Source organism: Carassius carassius, chromosome 36 (assembly GCF_963082965.1).
Source record: "Carassius carassius chromosome 36, fCarCar2.1, whole genome shotgun sequence".
NCBI classification, from domain to species: Eukaryota; Metazoa; Chordata; class Actinopteri; order Cypriniformes; family Cyprinidae; genus Carassius; species Carassius carassius.
Window position 1 is genome coordinate 18,773,717 of NC_081790.1, and position 15,499 is coordinate 18,789,215.

At 39.1% G+C, this 15,499-nt stretch overlaps 1 protein-coding gene across 2 annotated transcripts in view; it reads left to right on the forward strand.

Annotated features, from left to right (window-relative positions):
- Positions 1 to 15,499, forward strand: part of LOC132117376 (bifunctional heparan sulfate N-deacetylase/N-sulfotransferase 1-like) — a 97,267-nt gene that overhangs the window by 61,517 nt on the left and 20,251 nt on the right. For both annotated transcript variants that reach the window (XM_059526636.1, XM_059526637.1), the window contains exons 3-4: positions 12,075 to 13,021; positions 14,600 to 15,073. In XM_059526636.1, coding sequence (XP_059382619.1) covers positions 12,476 to 13,021; positions 14,600 to 15,073 — 1,020 coding nt within the window. In that variant the 5' untranslated portion in view covers positions 12,075 to 12,475. The remainder of the gene's footprint in view (positions 1 to 12,074; positions 13,022 to 14,599; positions 15,074 to 15,499) is intronic.

Genomic DNA, 15,499 nt, shown 5'->3' on the forward strand with positions numbered 1-15,499 from the left:
GGACCAACAACCGCCGGTGGCGCGGTGTTTGGAAAAAAAAAAAAAAAAAAAAAAATATATATATATATATTAGTGTCAAAATTTGCTCATTAACCAAGGCGAAATTTTTTTTCCAGTTTAACGTATTCAAATTATTTTACGTTGGGGCGGGGATGGCCACCCACTCACAACTGCTGCTTCTGTCACTTTTTCTCATGACAAGAAGTGAATTTATTCAGTCGCAGACTCGCAGAATGACTGAACAGGAAACGTTTCAGACACGCGCTCCACTTCACTTTATTATCAGGTGCAAGTTAAGCGAGCGCGGACGGTCCTGTGCTCAAAGGCGGTGCGTGCTTCCTTTGTGCATATCCTTTCATATCAAACTGCGAAATAAACTATATGCAAGCAGTGTCGTGGTCAGTTAATTCATGGAATTACCAAAAAAGGTGATTAAAGCTGACTTAAACTGTGCATGCATGTAATATATTTTATATATATTATATACAGGATATATGTATATGTATGCACGTCTAGAAATCAGCCCAGCACTGTCTCACTCATCTAACACATCCTATTTAACTCGTCAGTTCGTGTTTATTTGAGCACTTCTGTCAGTGAACGCCGCCTGCAAAACACTAAAATAAATATCAAAGAAATAATGTTTATTTAGGCTACAAGAAAGTAGCCTAAATAAGAAAGTTAAATACACCCTGTCTAACGGACGCGAGCAATGCAGCGCAACAAAATACTCATTATAATCAGTGATGCTACACTGAATGCAGCACAACACGACATGATAAATCCCCATCCGGTCTGTGATGTAGGCTACTGACACAGTTCAAATGTCCTGTATAGATACTAGACAGACTAAACCTGTCGCAACGCGGTTGTGTTGCGTCCGGTTAACTTTTCCGCCACCAAGCAAGCTCAGTAACTCCTCATCTGTCCGCGCTCTCTTTGAAATAGGAATCTTTGCCATATTTCTTGTTACCATCTTTTATTCATCGCGGTCTCGTTTGTATTTGGCTAGTTTGGAGCAAGCCTCACCAAACCTTACCAGCCAGCGTTTGCGATCACGAGAACTTGTGCAAACGCCGATGGGTGACATGAATGCAGATGACTCCAGATCGGCGATGTGGTATTTGCTTTCCCAACAAGATCCATTGCCCAACACTAAATTAATTTGCTGAATGCATAGACTGTATTTTCCCGCGCTCAAATCTGCCAATCTAAAGGAAACGCTGTGTTTGAGGTAATTTGTTAATTACCATAGACTTAGAATTTGCAACTATTACAGTTATTACACTTATATACAAAACTTTGTATTATGTTTGTGATGTCACGTGCACTACCGCCGGTGGCAGTAGACAACCGCGGTATCAACCGACCACCGCGGTGACGCGGTTGTCACGGCAACCGTCACGGCAACCGTCACAGCCCTAAAAAGAATGGACTATGGCCTTATCAGAGACAGTATTTCCTCCCTTTACTCAAACCTGAAGCGTCTTTTGTCCTGCCTCAGCACAAATGGAGCCTGGATAACAAGAGCAATGTACAAACTGACACGGACACTCCATTGTTGTTTGTCTCTTAAGCGGAGCTTTACATAGACGTCTCATTGTGTTTCAGACACTGGACTCCAGTGCAGAACTCCACGCCTGCGCTGATGGCATTCCATTAGGCTCTATCATAATAAACCCCATCTAATCACAGCTAATAAAACCTGGTGCTTTGACACAGTTCTCCTTTAAACAACGGGTTAAAAAAAGACATGTAAGCGGTTTGCGCAGCTGTCCTGGATCAATCGAGCATGAGCTGTGGGAGATTAGACAGCCTGTTATATCCTTCTTTATAGCATTGTGGTATTGTGTCTCCACCGAGTTTGATGGAGAGAATAGGATATGGCACTGGCCTCAGGACAGCAGTCGAAGCGGAGAATGGAATCTTTTTGAAGATATGGCCAAAGATGAGTTTTTCAAGTTTTTTTTTTTCTTTTTTTCTTCTAGCTATACTAGGCCTGTGGGACTGCATATAACATGACTGGAAATGTTATACAAAGTGAAGCACCCCTTATCCCCTTTTAAATATGTTTAATATTTTTAACTGATTCTATTCTGTTCTTAACATAAAAATAGCCCTAAACTAATAAGAAATAGGCATAAACTACCTGTATATATATATATAACTAACTATATATATATATATATATATATATATGGCATAATCAACGGCTTGCCGTGCATTAAAGGATTTTAAATGCACGACGTGGAGGCCAACCCGATTTGCCAAGTTGGTCATTTGCCAACTTATAAACAAATCAAAACTAGTGCATAGCAAGATTTGACTGGAAGTGTAAAAATTACCGTTATTTTCATTGGTTATGGTTCATTAGCCCTAGCATTCTGTCCACTTCAAATCAGACACAGAGATGAAATGTTGCGGTATTTATCGATCAAGAGAGAGAGATGATAGTTGTGTGTGCGTTATCTGCATCTGCGCATCTCTCTACAAACAATTAATTACTTCAAAAACAGTGATTTTACCACCTCATTGTTGAGTAATATAATGTAACAATCTAGTATCTAGGCTACTTTATTAATAAAAATCACGGGGAAAAGTTGACAAGTTTATGCGTGTGTGCAGGGCAATCAGCAATCTATGTCTCTCTCTCTTTCTCTCTCTCTCTCTCTCTGTGTGTTTGTGTACATCAATTAAAGCAGCGCAGTAATATGGAACAGTGATTAAACTGAATTGGAACTACCTGAGCATTAAATGGTTTTAATGCATACCTACCAGCCAATCAGAATCGAGTATTCAGACCATGGAATCTATTTATTTATTTGGTTGTTGGTTGTATAGATAGATAGATTATGAATAGTCTTACTACTTTGGCTGAGGTATTCAAGAAAACCTATATATCTGTATATTAAACTGTGGGGTGCAACTCTCGCCATTTGAACTATTGACATTAATTATGCCTAAAAATTGTGTGAAGTGTCAAGTCAGTTTTCGATTTAATATTTTAATTTAATAAGGGCATCCGAAAACAAAAATATTACTCCGCAGTGAGGGCGAGTGAATTATAATACAGATATTTTGCTATTGAATGCCTTGCATCAGAAGGCTTGTGTACGAAATGCAATATTTGATTTAGTTGATTCGCTCTTTAAAATTGATTCAGTGCAAATGGCCTTCGGCGTAATCTCATTCGTAACGTCCACAAGATGAATTCACTGTTATCTTTGGACGCAATTTCAGGGTCAAGTAAAAACTTTCTGACCGGAGATATAACAAGCAACACAAATTTTATTTTTCTGACCTTTGTGGCTCTAGTGTTCTCTGAAATAAAGGTGACATTTCTGCCTCTCTCTCTTGTTTCTACTCTCTCCTGGTCTTTGAGAGCCCTCGGTAGTTAAAGGGGCTAAAAATAGCCTGGTTCCCTTCGTGTTGTGCAACCTAATTAAGAGGAGAGGGACGGAGGTGCTTCCGAGCATCTGGGCTCGGTATGTAATGCCTGCCCTTGTTTTTATTTGCTAGTGGATGCACAACGCTACCAATTATCCCTCGTAGCATGGCTTACCACTGAAGACATCCTTAAAGAAGCTGACGGAAGTTTTTCTGCACCCGTTCCCGGCACGCTGTGTTGCAAGAGCTCTGGCATAAGCAGTTTCTTTTAGCTTAGAATGTCATTCTGAACAAGTAAAATCATTCATTTTGGAAATTCAAGATGTTTGGTTGTCGTTATGAGTGTGTAGCTTCACTTGTAGATACAAAGTGACTAGTTTCTTCCTCTCTTAAATTTTTATTAACCAGAGGTTAATGTCCACATGGGGCTTGACGGTTTGTTAAATCAAAATATCTCTCAATTCTACACTTTTAACCCTGCAGATTGTCATTTAAAGTGAAATCGAAGCTTGGATGACTTTATAAGTGATGGGGTCAAGCCTGCACTGTCTTCTCTCGTCTGAGCCATTAAGGCGCACTCAGGAAGAGATTGAGCTGACAGCTCATTGATTTCTTTCTGGGCCTGTGTCAAACATGTTTCTGAAATGCTTTTTTGTCTTAGCGCCGCCTGAGAGGTGTGTGGATATCAGCGACTGATGGAGGGACATGAGAAAAGGGTGGAGCTGCACTGATGCACCTCACGGCTAGCTTTTATCCACGTCTCATGGATAAGAGGACCCCTGTAGGCCTCACTTCTTCTATTGTGATTCATCCATGTGCACTAAGAGTCTGATTGGTCTTGAAAAACATCCATTTGCCTAGTTGCTGTTTATATTCTGCTCACTCTTTTTTGTTTGTTTACCACGAGGATTGCCCAGACTCTGTGTAATTAGCTAATTTTGCATGATTGTAGGCTCATTTGGGTGACACCTGCTAAAATGATTGCTTATGGGTTGTTAATAATAGTGGTAATTTCTTTTGTTGGGGGGGCATTTTCAGTCACAGCAATGGTTTAAGCTAAAGTCATAAGAAGGACTAAAAAATTAAGTGTTCAAAATAAATTTAATTCAGTTTTTTATATTAACAATTTATATTTTAACTCACATATGTTTTAATACATTACAGAATGCATAGTATAAGTGCATACGAAGGTTATGAGATTCATTTTGATTCTGCAAGGATGCCTTGAATTGATCAAATGTGACAGAAAAAAAAAATCATAAAGATAAATGCATTTTACAATAAATTCAAATAAATATTAAAATAGATTTTTTTATTACTTATTTTTTATTGTATAATTTTTTTACACTCTATTTTGTAATGAAATATATGAAAGTATAAATTAACTGTTTAAAATAATTCATTATTATTGGACAATTTGCTAAAAATTATACAAAACCATTATTTTGTATAAAGTATATAACATTGTAAAACTGTAAAGATGTTTTAATAAGTAAACAAATAATGTTTATTTCCTATGACATCTAATAGAAAAATCATGAATTGAATTACCTTTTTTTACTAGCTTTTTGATCCTGCATGCAGTCAGAGGCAGAGCCCTAGCTTGTGTTTCGTTTAATCTCAGAGTCCACACTGTTACCCTAACAGCCTGCGGGCTCCACTGTTCTCCCTCATTTTTAATAGACAAGCCTCCTCCCTACCCATAATCCAGTTTCTCCTGTGGTAAAGACGGTCAGTTGGGCACATGATTGCATGTCTTTGCTGTCCGGTCTCTCAGGGTCAGTGCAGTCCCAGTGCAGTCCCAGTGAATCCGGAGATTATGCACACTGATTAAGATGGACATTAGATCAGCAGTGCGGTGGATGCACAGATACAGCCGAATGCGGCCCATGTTGTGCGTGGGGTGGGGAAGGATCTATTGGCAAGTTAGCCTGTCCTCAAGCTTGGCAACGGCAGCAGGATGGTGGCAGCACACTGTGTGCAGACAGACTGGAGTGTTTACCAGTACAGTTGTATCAAATACGTGTGTGTGTGTGTGTGTGTGTGTGTGTGTGTGTGTGTGTGTGTGTGTGTGTGTGTGTGTGTGTGTGGATGGCGGGTGTGAGAGCACACAGGATAGAGCTCAGCACACACACCGTCTGGCCTGGCAAGGGCAAATGCAGTCTTCTGATGGAGACTGAGTGCCCTTGAGATGGGAGCCGCCAGCAGAGAAGATTGATTTGTTGCTCTCTACTGCTTCCACTGTGCTTTCATACATAATAGTGACTTTGAGTGTCCCCTCCATTTCTGTCACCACAGACAGCGAAGTCCTTACATCTCAAGTAAGATTTCTAGAGCTCCTCGGACTTGACACTTGTTTATTCATCAGTATCAGCCATTAAACAGGATTTTCTAATGGCGATTGGCCACTAAATTGAAATCTGGTTATGGAGATACCCGTCTTTGAGGTATGTCTGCATTGCTGTGCTGTCTGGCTTCTGCGTTCCCATGTTTGAGCCCTCTGTGTAATGGCCTCTAATTGATTTGAACTGTGAACTGATCTGCGGAGCCTTTTCTTTTTGGTTTTTTTTTTTTTATTTTTTTTATTTTTTTTATTTTTTTTTTTTAGGTTGCACCTCACCCACTCGCATTCATATTCATTGGCTCATTTGGTCCAGCCCAGATAAAGAGGATTAGGGATTTAGGATTACACTTCCCCGACCTTCTCCAGATTGTGCTGTGTCTAGGCCCTTTGGGCATCTAATGCTGTTTGTCAGTTCAGTGTTTGAAGCCCTGAGGAGTTTACCAACCATTTGTCCCAGTGGCATCTTTACCCTTTGAACCAAGCAATCTGCTCAACGGAGAAACTTGTTTTTATGTGACTATTGTTTGCTCTCATCCCATCAGCCTCTTTATCTTTTGCTCTGTTTCTCTGACTGTCCATGTCTCTCTCCCTCAGTTCTATCCAGTTTCATTCGGTCTCTAACAAAGCATTAATAGAGGGGACATACACATTTTAATTAATTTGTACCATTACATTTATATATGAATTTATATTATAATAATTTTAGTGCTGGCCAAGTGTGCACAGTAAGGAACTAAATGTGTTGTAAATTTTTAATCCGTTTTGGATTCTTGCTTTTGCCTTAAATACATGCAGAGCTTATTTTCAGGGTCAGCAGGATGTCGTGCTCTAATCTCCAACCCAAAACTAAAGATGTGAGGAGGCAATTTGCTGCAAACAAAAGCCTCTATAGTTCAAAGACCATGTTTAGTGAGAAATATCTCAATCTGTCTGAAAGGGAGAGCCGGCAATTCCCACTGCCAATGCGTTCAAAACACATTCTTGCTTTAAAATTTATATTCAATAAATAGCTAATAATAATGAATATGGGATGCCACACTAGCAGAAGAGGACATTTTCCATCTTTATGGTCTATTGGCTTGATTTGAACCCATCTGACATGAAAGACGTGCACGTAATCCCCTCAGGTCTCAAACTGTAATCTAGGCTTAAATATTGATATAACATGCAATATTCCCACAGAAGAAATTAATTTTGTTGATGGTAGTTTTAAATGGGCCATATAATTGATTTCCGTGTTCTTTTGAAATCTTAGTTTGATGTAATACATAGACATACTTCCATCTACAAAAGCACTGTTCAGAAATGGCAAAGGTTATGACATCACAACACAGAGCACAAGAGCAATCATGTTTATCAAATATTCTCAAAATTAAACTTAAAAAGATATTTGATAATTTGTGATTCATTCATTTGGTGTCAATTGAAAATTATACCTATTATTGTTATTATTATTATTATTATTATCATTATTATTTGTGGCAAAATTAGGAAATAATAATTTCTGAGGGGAAACAAATACATGCATTTATAAATTTAATGTAAAAATAAACCTTAATGTATTTAAAATATTCAACATTTGCTTAAAATGTACTTAATGTGTAAATCAAAAAATAATTTTTTTTTGTATTTGTTTAATTATTTCATTGAGTTTCAAAATAGATATACATAATTATATTACATATTGATATTTTATTAAACGTTTTTATTAAAACATTATTTTATTGCTATAACAGATAATAAAAAATATTTTGTGCTTGGCAACAATTGATCACATCCAAAATAAAAACTTTTTGTTTACATAATACTGTATATGTGTACTGTGTACAGTAGTCAACATTTGAAGTGGATCAAAAAAGTTAATTAAAGTTGTCCTTAGACAAGAACGGATATTGTTTTGGTTTTGGGACAACTATGATGAAAGGTTTTGATCCACTTCAAATGTTGACTACTCTGTTTATTAGGCATGTTGAAAGACTTGAAAGGCACTACCTAAACAAAGCAGAAGAAAGCTTTGTTTATACATTTTGTTTATAAAAATAAACTGCGAAGACTTGGAAAACTATCTATGGAAACTTAATTCTTCCACTGAATATTAGGAAGAGTTTATTAGGAAAAACAGATAAATATATAATTATATAATATATATATTTCTTTTTACTTTAAATCATGTTTTTTATTGTGTTGTCATGTTTTTTTTTTGCTTTAGTTAGCTGTATTTTTTTAACCTAATCAAACTTGCAGTTTAATTGAGATTTATTGGAATGCTCAAAGAAAAAACATGATTTTAGAAAATTGTTAAAAACTTGAGTTAACTGTATGTGCAAATGAAGTCTTCATATTTATCTCACAATTCTGACTTTTTTCTTGCAATTCTTTGAACATAAACTCATTTGCAAGATAAAAAATAATTATTTGTTTTCCTTAAGCTTTCAAAAAAAAAAATAAATAAACAACTGCAAAATGTACATTTAGAGTTCTGAATAAAATGTTACAATTGTGAAATGTAAACTCATAATTCTTGGAAAACCGTCTCGTAATGTTCGGGGGGGGGGTTGTCAGATTTTGTGGAATAAAAAGTCACAATTAACATTTTATATAATTATTCCATGGCAAAAATAAGTTTCCATTACTGTAAATGTAGCAGAGAAGAAAAAAAATATTTTGAATAGCACTTTATTTTTCAACAACTCCCCTCTTTTTACAGACGCAATCATCCTGAAGTCAACAACATTTTGAATGTTGCTCATCTACTGAGGCTGAGTTCATTCCCAGTGACCTGCAGCTGGTGATTTGTCTCTCTAACAAATTAGACTATTTAGCTTTTCCTTTGGGTATTTTTTTCCCCTCCGTTTTCTTTCTGTGCTCTATAAAGACACATCATGACTTAACAGAATGGCACATAATTCTTTTCGGCATCAGCTGAGTGTAATGACAAGTACGACATGTTTTATTCATTCTTTTTATGAAATACTCAGATATTTCACTGGGTTTCTGAGTTTGTAACAGAACAGAGGCGGTCAGAGCCAGCATTAGTCTCCGTCTGACTACTTCCATTCATGAGCAGGAACGGACCCCACATCAGCCACCATCGTCATCATGTGCTACAAACAATGTCTGTCATTGTGAATGTAAAATTGCACTGTACCGATTTGGGAGGGGTTCTTTTGATTTTTAGTTCTGCCTGCGGTTAAAGCTCGGTAGAAACTAGTCCTGTGAGTCGAGCTGTCCAGGGCGATCGGCCAGCTATTGTCCTGCTGTCCTGGCACACGGATGCACACCACTTGCTCCAGGAAGTTTCCTGTGTCTCTGAGTGGCCCTGGTGTTCAAAGCTGTTCGAGCCTGTCGTCCTTTTTATCATCCCATTCTTTCAGCAGCAGATCTGTCCTATCCCTTTGCTTTGACATAAAACAAGAAAGAGGAGACTGTGCAGATGAACATTTGATGGTTCCATATCTTTTTCCCGTCAGCAGATCCCTCAAATTCACCTGTGTATATTGATATCCCATGCTTTTTCCACTCCAGACCTATAACTTTTTTTATTTGGTGCCGATCAATTCCGGATATCATGTAGACATCGTTATTCTGATTTGTTTTCCAGTCTCCTGGTTTTATTGCACTCATGACTGAAAGCACATAAATCTTAAGCATTGTGACACTTCGGCAGCAATTGGTGGCATTATAATGTGTCTAAACTTGCTTTATCGTACGTTTTCTATCTGTGTTTTGGAATATAGCAGTTGTCAAGCATTGTCTGGGCTCACGATTCCAGCAACACTCACTTGACAGTACAGTGTGAGCTTTTGGGAATGAAGGTATGCTGTACCCTTGAGATAGGGAGTGTTACAGAAGCTATCCCGCCATCAGAAAATGGCTTTTGTGACTCCCAGGCAGGGTGCATTTTTCACACGTCTGTTGGGCTTTGAGACTGTAAAAAAAAAAAAAAAAAGGAAGGAAAGATCTGGGACAGAAGAAACTTGCTGGCGTGGGTGAGATGGTGACGGGTTTCTAAATGTCAAGGTCCTTATTTTTCCATGTCTTGACACTTTCGTTTTAACACCTTTTTCATATCTAGTTCTTGTTTCAACCTATCAGCATTTTGTTTATTTCTTTATTTTTGTTTTGCCATAGTTGCAAAATATGTTAACAGCAGTTGTCTCCATTTATAGACAACCTACCTGTGACTGCACATCACATGTTCATTTAACATCTACAACGTGACCGTTAGTCTTATTAAACGGGAAGTTCACTCAAAAATCAGTACAGTCATCATTCACTTTAGCCTCATGTCTTTTAAACCTGTATGACATTAACATTTTTAGAAATGAAAAAGTGTTTGTTTTTGTCCTTACAATGAAATTGAATAGTTTGTTGGCCCCCGATGTTCTTCAAAGATTGCATACACTTTTGGAAAGACATGAAGCTGAGCAAATGATGACAGAATTTTTATATTCTAGTAATATCATTTGCAATTAATTATCTAATAGTATTATAAGAGTACTGGTATTTATTAATTTAGTTTCTATTTTGTCACCTTATAAAACTCCCCTATTCTCTCCTGCTACAAAGCCATTTCATATCCTTTGAATTTTGTTCTGGGTGTGGGCTCTTTCGCCTCATGTCATCCGAGTCATGCTGTCCAGAGTATGCAGTACACAATGGGCTGCTTCAGCCGTCTTTAGTCAAGACATCTGCATATTAAAGAACCAGGCTCTGAATAGGAAAGCTCTTTGACTGTAATCCGACCTCTGACGACATGCTGATGGCTGTTCACGTTCCTCTGCCAGACACAATGAGAGGCCAGTGACAGGTATTGTGGCCTGAACATAATCCTGGTGTAAAGGAAAGGAGATGTGGAGCTACTGGGTGCAAAAACATTATTCTTGAGTGTCCCTTGTGGAATGCAGCCTAGATTTGCCTTTTTTTATAAAACCCAATGGCTACCCACCCTACAGCTGAAACACTTCATGTACTTATTAACAGCACAGGCCCCTAAAATTCCCGTTTTTTGGGGGTTTTTTTTGATCACACAAGCAGGCAGGAGAGTCAACAGCTGTGTTTCAGGATTGTAAATATGGCAGGAGTTTTACATGTACTCACAGCAACCGTTTGAAATGATAAATGGCCTTCTCTAAGGCTCTGTTATTTCTGTCAAAACTTTTTTACCCTTCATGTTGAAGGCATGCTCTTGTGTCTTTCCCTTTTTTTGCGGTATTCATGCATTTTTATCCCCGAACCCCTGCGAGGCTTTGATTTTTTGTTCTAGTCTCCCTTTTCACATAACCCATACATGAAGTGAGTCTGTGATGCCTTTGAAAATTGACCTGTATTGCTTCTCAGACACACGTTTTGTCTTGTTGCTTTGCTTCAGCCTTTCCTCAGATGCCCATTGTGTGCTTCTCCCTCTAGTTAAACAACATGTAGGCCACTGGTGACATGCATGTATGTATAAACTCTGCATCTTTTGAGAAGATGTCTTTGAAAGTGAACAAAACCTGAAACCACAGTTCCCTTGAGCATAGTAGATGTCTGTAAATGTCAGTCGTATTGTTTGTTTAGGTGTCTACTTAATATGAATGGCTTTAAATTGACGTATTTTTACAGACTTTTCAAACTTTCTATTGTCCTTTTGTCTATTAATGGGTTTTTCTGTAGTTCAGGATGTCTTTGAAAGTTGCATAAGGAATATTTGGCGGGTTTAGATAAAATCTGAAGTTACACTTTCATGACCTCTTTTGCAAGATCCTTTCACACTTGCCATTCAATTCGTGACTGTCATCACCTTTAGTCTTCAGTACAACTTCCTGGAGTGGCCATTAGTTCTATCCTCATGCTGCAGAGGTCATTACTTGGTTAGCGCAAATCTGAATCCTACTCGACTCATTCACCTGTGCCACACTTTGCGCTAAACCCTTAATTTAAGATGAAAAGATTAAATGACTTTTGCCCTTTGAAGTGCATGAAAGATATTTAGGATCACTTTTTAAAGCCCTTACTAATCAATACAAGCCGGCTCCATTATCCTGTAATCCTGGCATTGCCTTTGTAAATGCCTCTCTAGACACTCTTGGTATTCAGTGAAAAGAAACCCAGGTTGTAGGGCTCCCACGGCATCATGTGGGTTTGGCTTTAGCAGCCAAATTTCAAAGAGGGGTAATACAAGAGTTTTTTGTCTGGTCTAGTCAAAATTCATTGCCTTTTGAATACATAGTTGCACCTTAGTGTTCGGTCCACAAGTAACAGAATTAATTGCTAAAATGGTGCGGAGTAGATATTTTTGCATTGATTTTATTTGCAATATTTGCATTTGTACTTTTGTTAAATTCATGCTTTTTCTTTTTAGGTGAACTCAAGGAGGCTAGAATGCTCTGGGCATGATCTTTCTGGAGCATCCAGTGTCAAAGAACAAGAAGACACCTGCAACTCTAAAACCCAGAATCTTTTCTGCACGGGATCAGGAGATAAGGACTCAGAGAGGGTAGAGAAGGGGCATAGAGGTGTTGGGCAGGGGGCCGCTGGTGCATGTGGGGGCAGTGCACATCCCTTGCTGGAGAGTGGAAGCCCACCTCGCCCATGCTGTCCCCTGCCCAATCCAGTCTCACCTCCCACTGCAATGGTGACATGAGCGTATACCTTACAGAGAAGCCCAATTTCAACCCATCCATTTTGTCTCTTTGGAAAAAACATACAATAGACTTGTAAATAGAGGACTGTGTGTATCCTGATTGGTGTGGTTGCAAGGTGATGATGCTGATGTGTGGACGTGTGAGACGGCTCTTCCGTCAGCTTACGCTGCAGACCAGCCTGCTGCTGCTCTTCATTTTCTGCATGGTCAGTGTTCTCATCTCAGCCTATTTCTTGTATGGCGTTAAACGAGAGCTCGAACCTGCAGGAGTTGGAGGTGTGGTGGTCCCAGAAGAAGGTACTGCTGATTGGGAAGATCCCCGGGCGACTCCTTCCCCTCCGTCAGCAAAGGTGCTGCCAGCCAGAACCGCCAAGCCAGCAGACATGTCTCGAACCGACCCTGTGGTTCTGGTGTTTGTGGAAAGCTTGTATTCCCAGTTGGGCCAGGACATCATTGCCATTTTGGAATCTGGGAGATTTCGATACCAGACCGAGATCGCACCTGGGAAGGGCGATATGCCCACACTCACAGACAAGAACCGGGGGCGATTTACACTTGTCATCTATGAGAACATTCTTAAGTATGTCAACCTGGATGCCTGGAATAGAGAGTTGCTGGACAAATACTGTGTGGAGTATGGCGTTGGCATCATCGGCTTTTTCAAGGTGAGCAACTTGTGTTGTTCAGCTTGACCTTTCACAGTAAATAGTGTCACTAATGAGTGTTAATGTCTCTCTTAATTCCAGTGGGTCAATCACCTTGTACTAAACGATATAATAACTGACATTTTACGGTCTGATTCAGATGTTAGCATGCAGAAATATTGCCAGCAGAGAGAGGTTGGGGCATTCTGCTAAACATTGCAGTTATAGCACATTACTGAACAAGAATGTCCTTGTTGATTGGCTCTTGCTCTATGGGGGAGCTGCTCTTCAAAATCAGTCGGATTAAATAATTGGCACTAGAGTCTACACATTTGACTATTACTCATCGTTGCCTGTCATTGCCAGCTTGTAAACCTCCTCTCCCAGTTCTAATGTATTGTTTGCCTATGGCAGGCCCACTTTTATTACCCTCACGAGCTTGAGTACAGCACACTAATTGTTAGTAGAGGTTAACCCAGTTGATGAGACTGTTAGAGTCTCGCTTGCCTGCAGCAGAATGGCGAGGACATCAACACATCTTAAAAGGAACTGCATAAAATTTGCGCTCGTTAATTTTTATTGACTCGGGCTGCTCCGATTCTCCTTAAAGCTGTTTTACCCCAGGCTCTTCTGTTTACACACTAACAGGAGCAGTTCAATCCCTGATTGGCTGGAAATGCTGTTTTCTTGTCCAGGCAGTTAATATCCTTGCATTGCTGGATTTCATTGATTGAGAGTCTTGAGCGTGTCTGATAAAAGGCCCTGAAGGTACATGGTTCACCAAACCTTTTGTCCCTTGAGTGAAGAAGCACTACCTTCAGTTCACTCCAGTAATGAAACATGCATAATTACCTTCACATCAAGCCTCGACTTGCATCAATGCCAAATGCATTTATCTCCTGATAGTTGCACAAAGAAACATCACAGTGGACACCAGCAGTTCTTTTAGTTATGCTTACATGCATCGGCGGGTTCAAGCTCTTGTTTGCCCTCAAATTAAACATAGTGAGTTGCCTACCAATACTACCCTGATGATTTTAAGGAATCATAAGGTTCCTAACGTGAAGGCTACTACTTTCATTTTGGTAAATGAAGGTAAGCCACCTTTCTTAACTAATTTATAGGTGTTAATTTATAGTAACTACCTGTCACTTTTGGATTTTTTTTAGTGTCTCCCTTAGAAAGCAGTTGCCTATGTAGGCAGTAGCCAACAAGCTGGGCTACAATTATTTAACAGCTTTTTAGGGGCTCTGACTAATTATCTAACATGATATGATCACTATATGATAAATTTTATTTCATGATATCTAAATTGTGCTACTGGTTCAGGAAACAGTCCTCATCCTCCATAAAATGCGCAGTACACATCTGAATATTAGGATTGGCCTGTTCTGATTTCTAGTCGTGTCCTCTTTTGGAAGGCCAAACAAGTAGTTTTGCTTTCACAACAAAACACACAGCGACTCCACGACATGGCAGCGGCGGCAACATAGAGAATAAAAGTTACGCCGCCTTTCTTTGCGTGAACATTTGGGTGGCTAAAAACCTGTATGTGAATATTGCTCCCTTAATGTGGATTTTTATCTCTCTTCTTGAAAGGCTAATGAGAACAGTTTGCAGAGCGCCCAGCTCAAGGGCTTTCCTCTCTTCCTCCACTCCAATCTGGGTTTAAGGGACTGTAGCGTCAATCCCAAGTCTCCACTGTTGCTCATCACCAAAGCCCGGGAGGTGGAGCACGGCCCCTTACCAGGGGACGACTGGACAGTCTTTCAGTCTAACCATACCACCTATGAGCCTGTGCTGTTAGCTCGGGGACGGAGTACAGAGGCCAGTGGAGCTCCTGGACCCCTTCATGCGGCTGTGGTTCAGGATTTGGGTCTCCATGATGGCATCCAGCGGGTACTCTTTGGCAACAACCTGAACTTTTGGCTGCACAAACTGGTACTGGTGGACGCAGTGAGTTTCTTGACAGGCAAACGTCTCTCATTGGCTCTTGAGCGCTACATACTGGTGGATATCGATGACATCTTTGTTGGGAAGGAGGGCACAAGGATGAAGGTGTCTGATGTCAAGGTGAGTGCTGTTTTGTTTAAAAAACATATTTGTATATCATATATTTCTTTTATATTTCTTCGTTTCACCTAAATTTAATTTGTCTTTAATTAATTAAATTTAAACACATTTTATTTTTTGGTAAATAAAGGGGATTTGCTATTAAAATTAAAACATGGAAGAAATATTGTGATTTATTTCTTTAAAAAATAAAGTTTTATTAGTTTTTTCAACAGTAGTAGCAGTATCACATACATTCTACTAAATAATAGTAATATTTCTAGCACAATGCCTTTATGTAAAAATGAACTTTCATTTTGACGGGTTATAGTGAATACCTTTAAATTAACACTGGTTTTACTCGAATGAAATGGTAAAATGCTAGTGAAGTGACTCAGAACAGTTCTGGTGATCTTGTTTATATATTTATGTCCTCATTGAGACAGG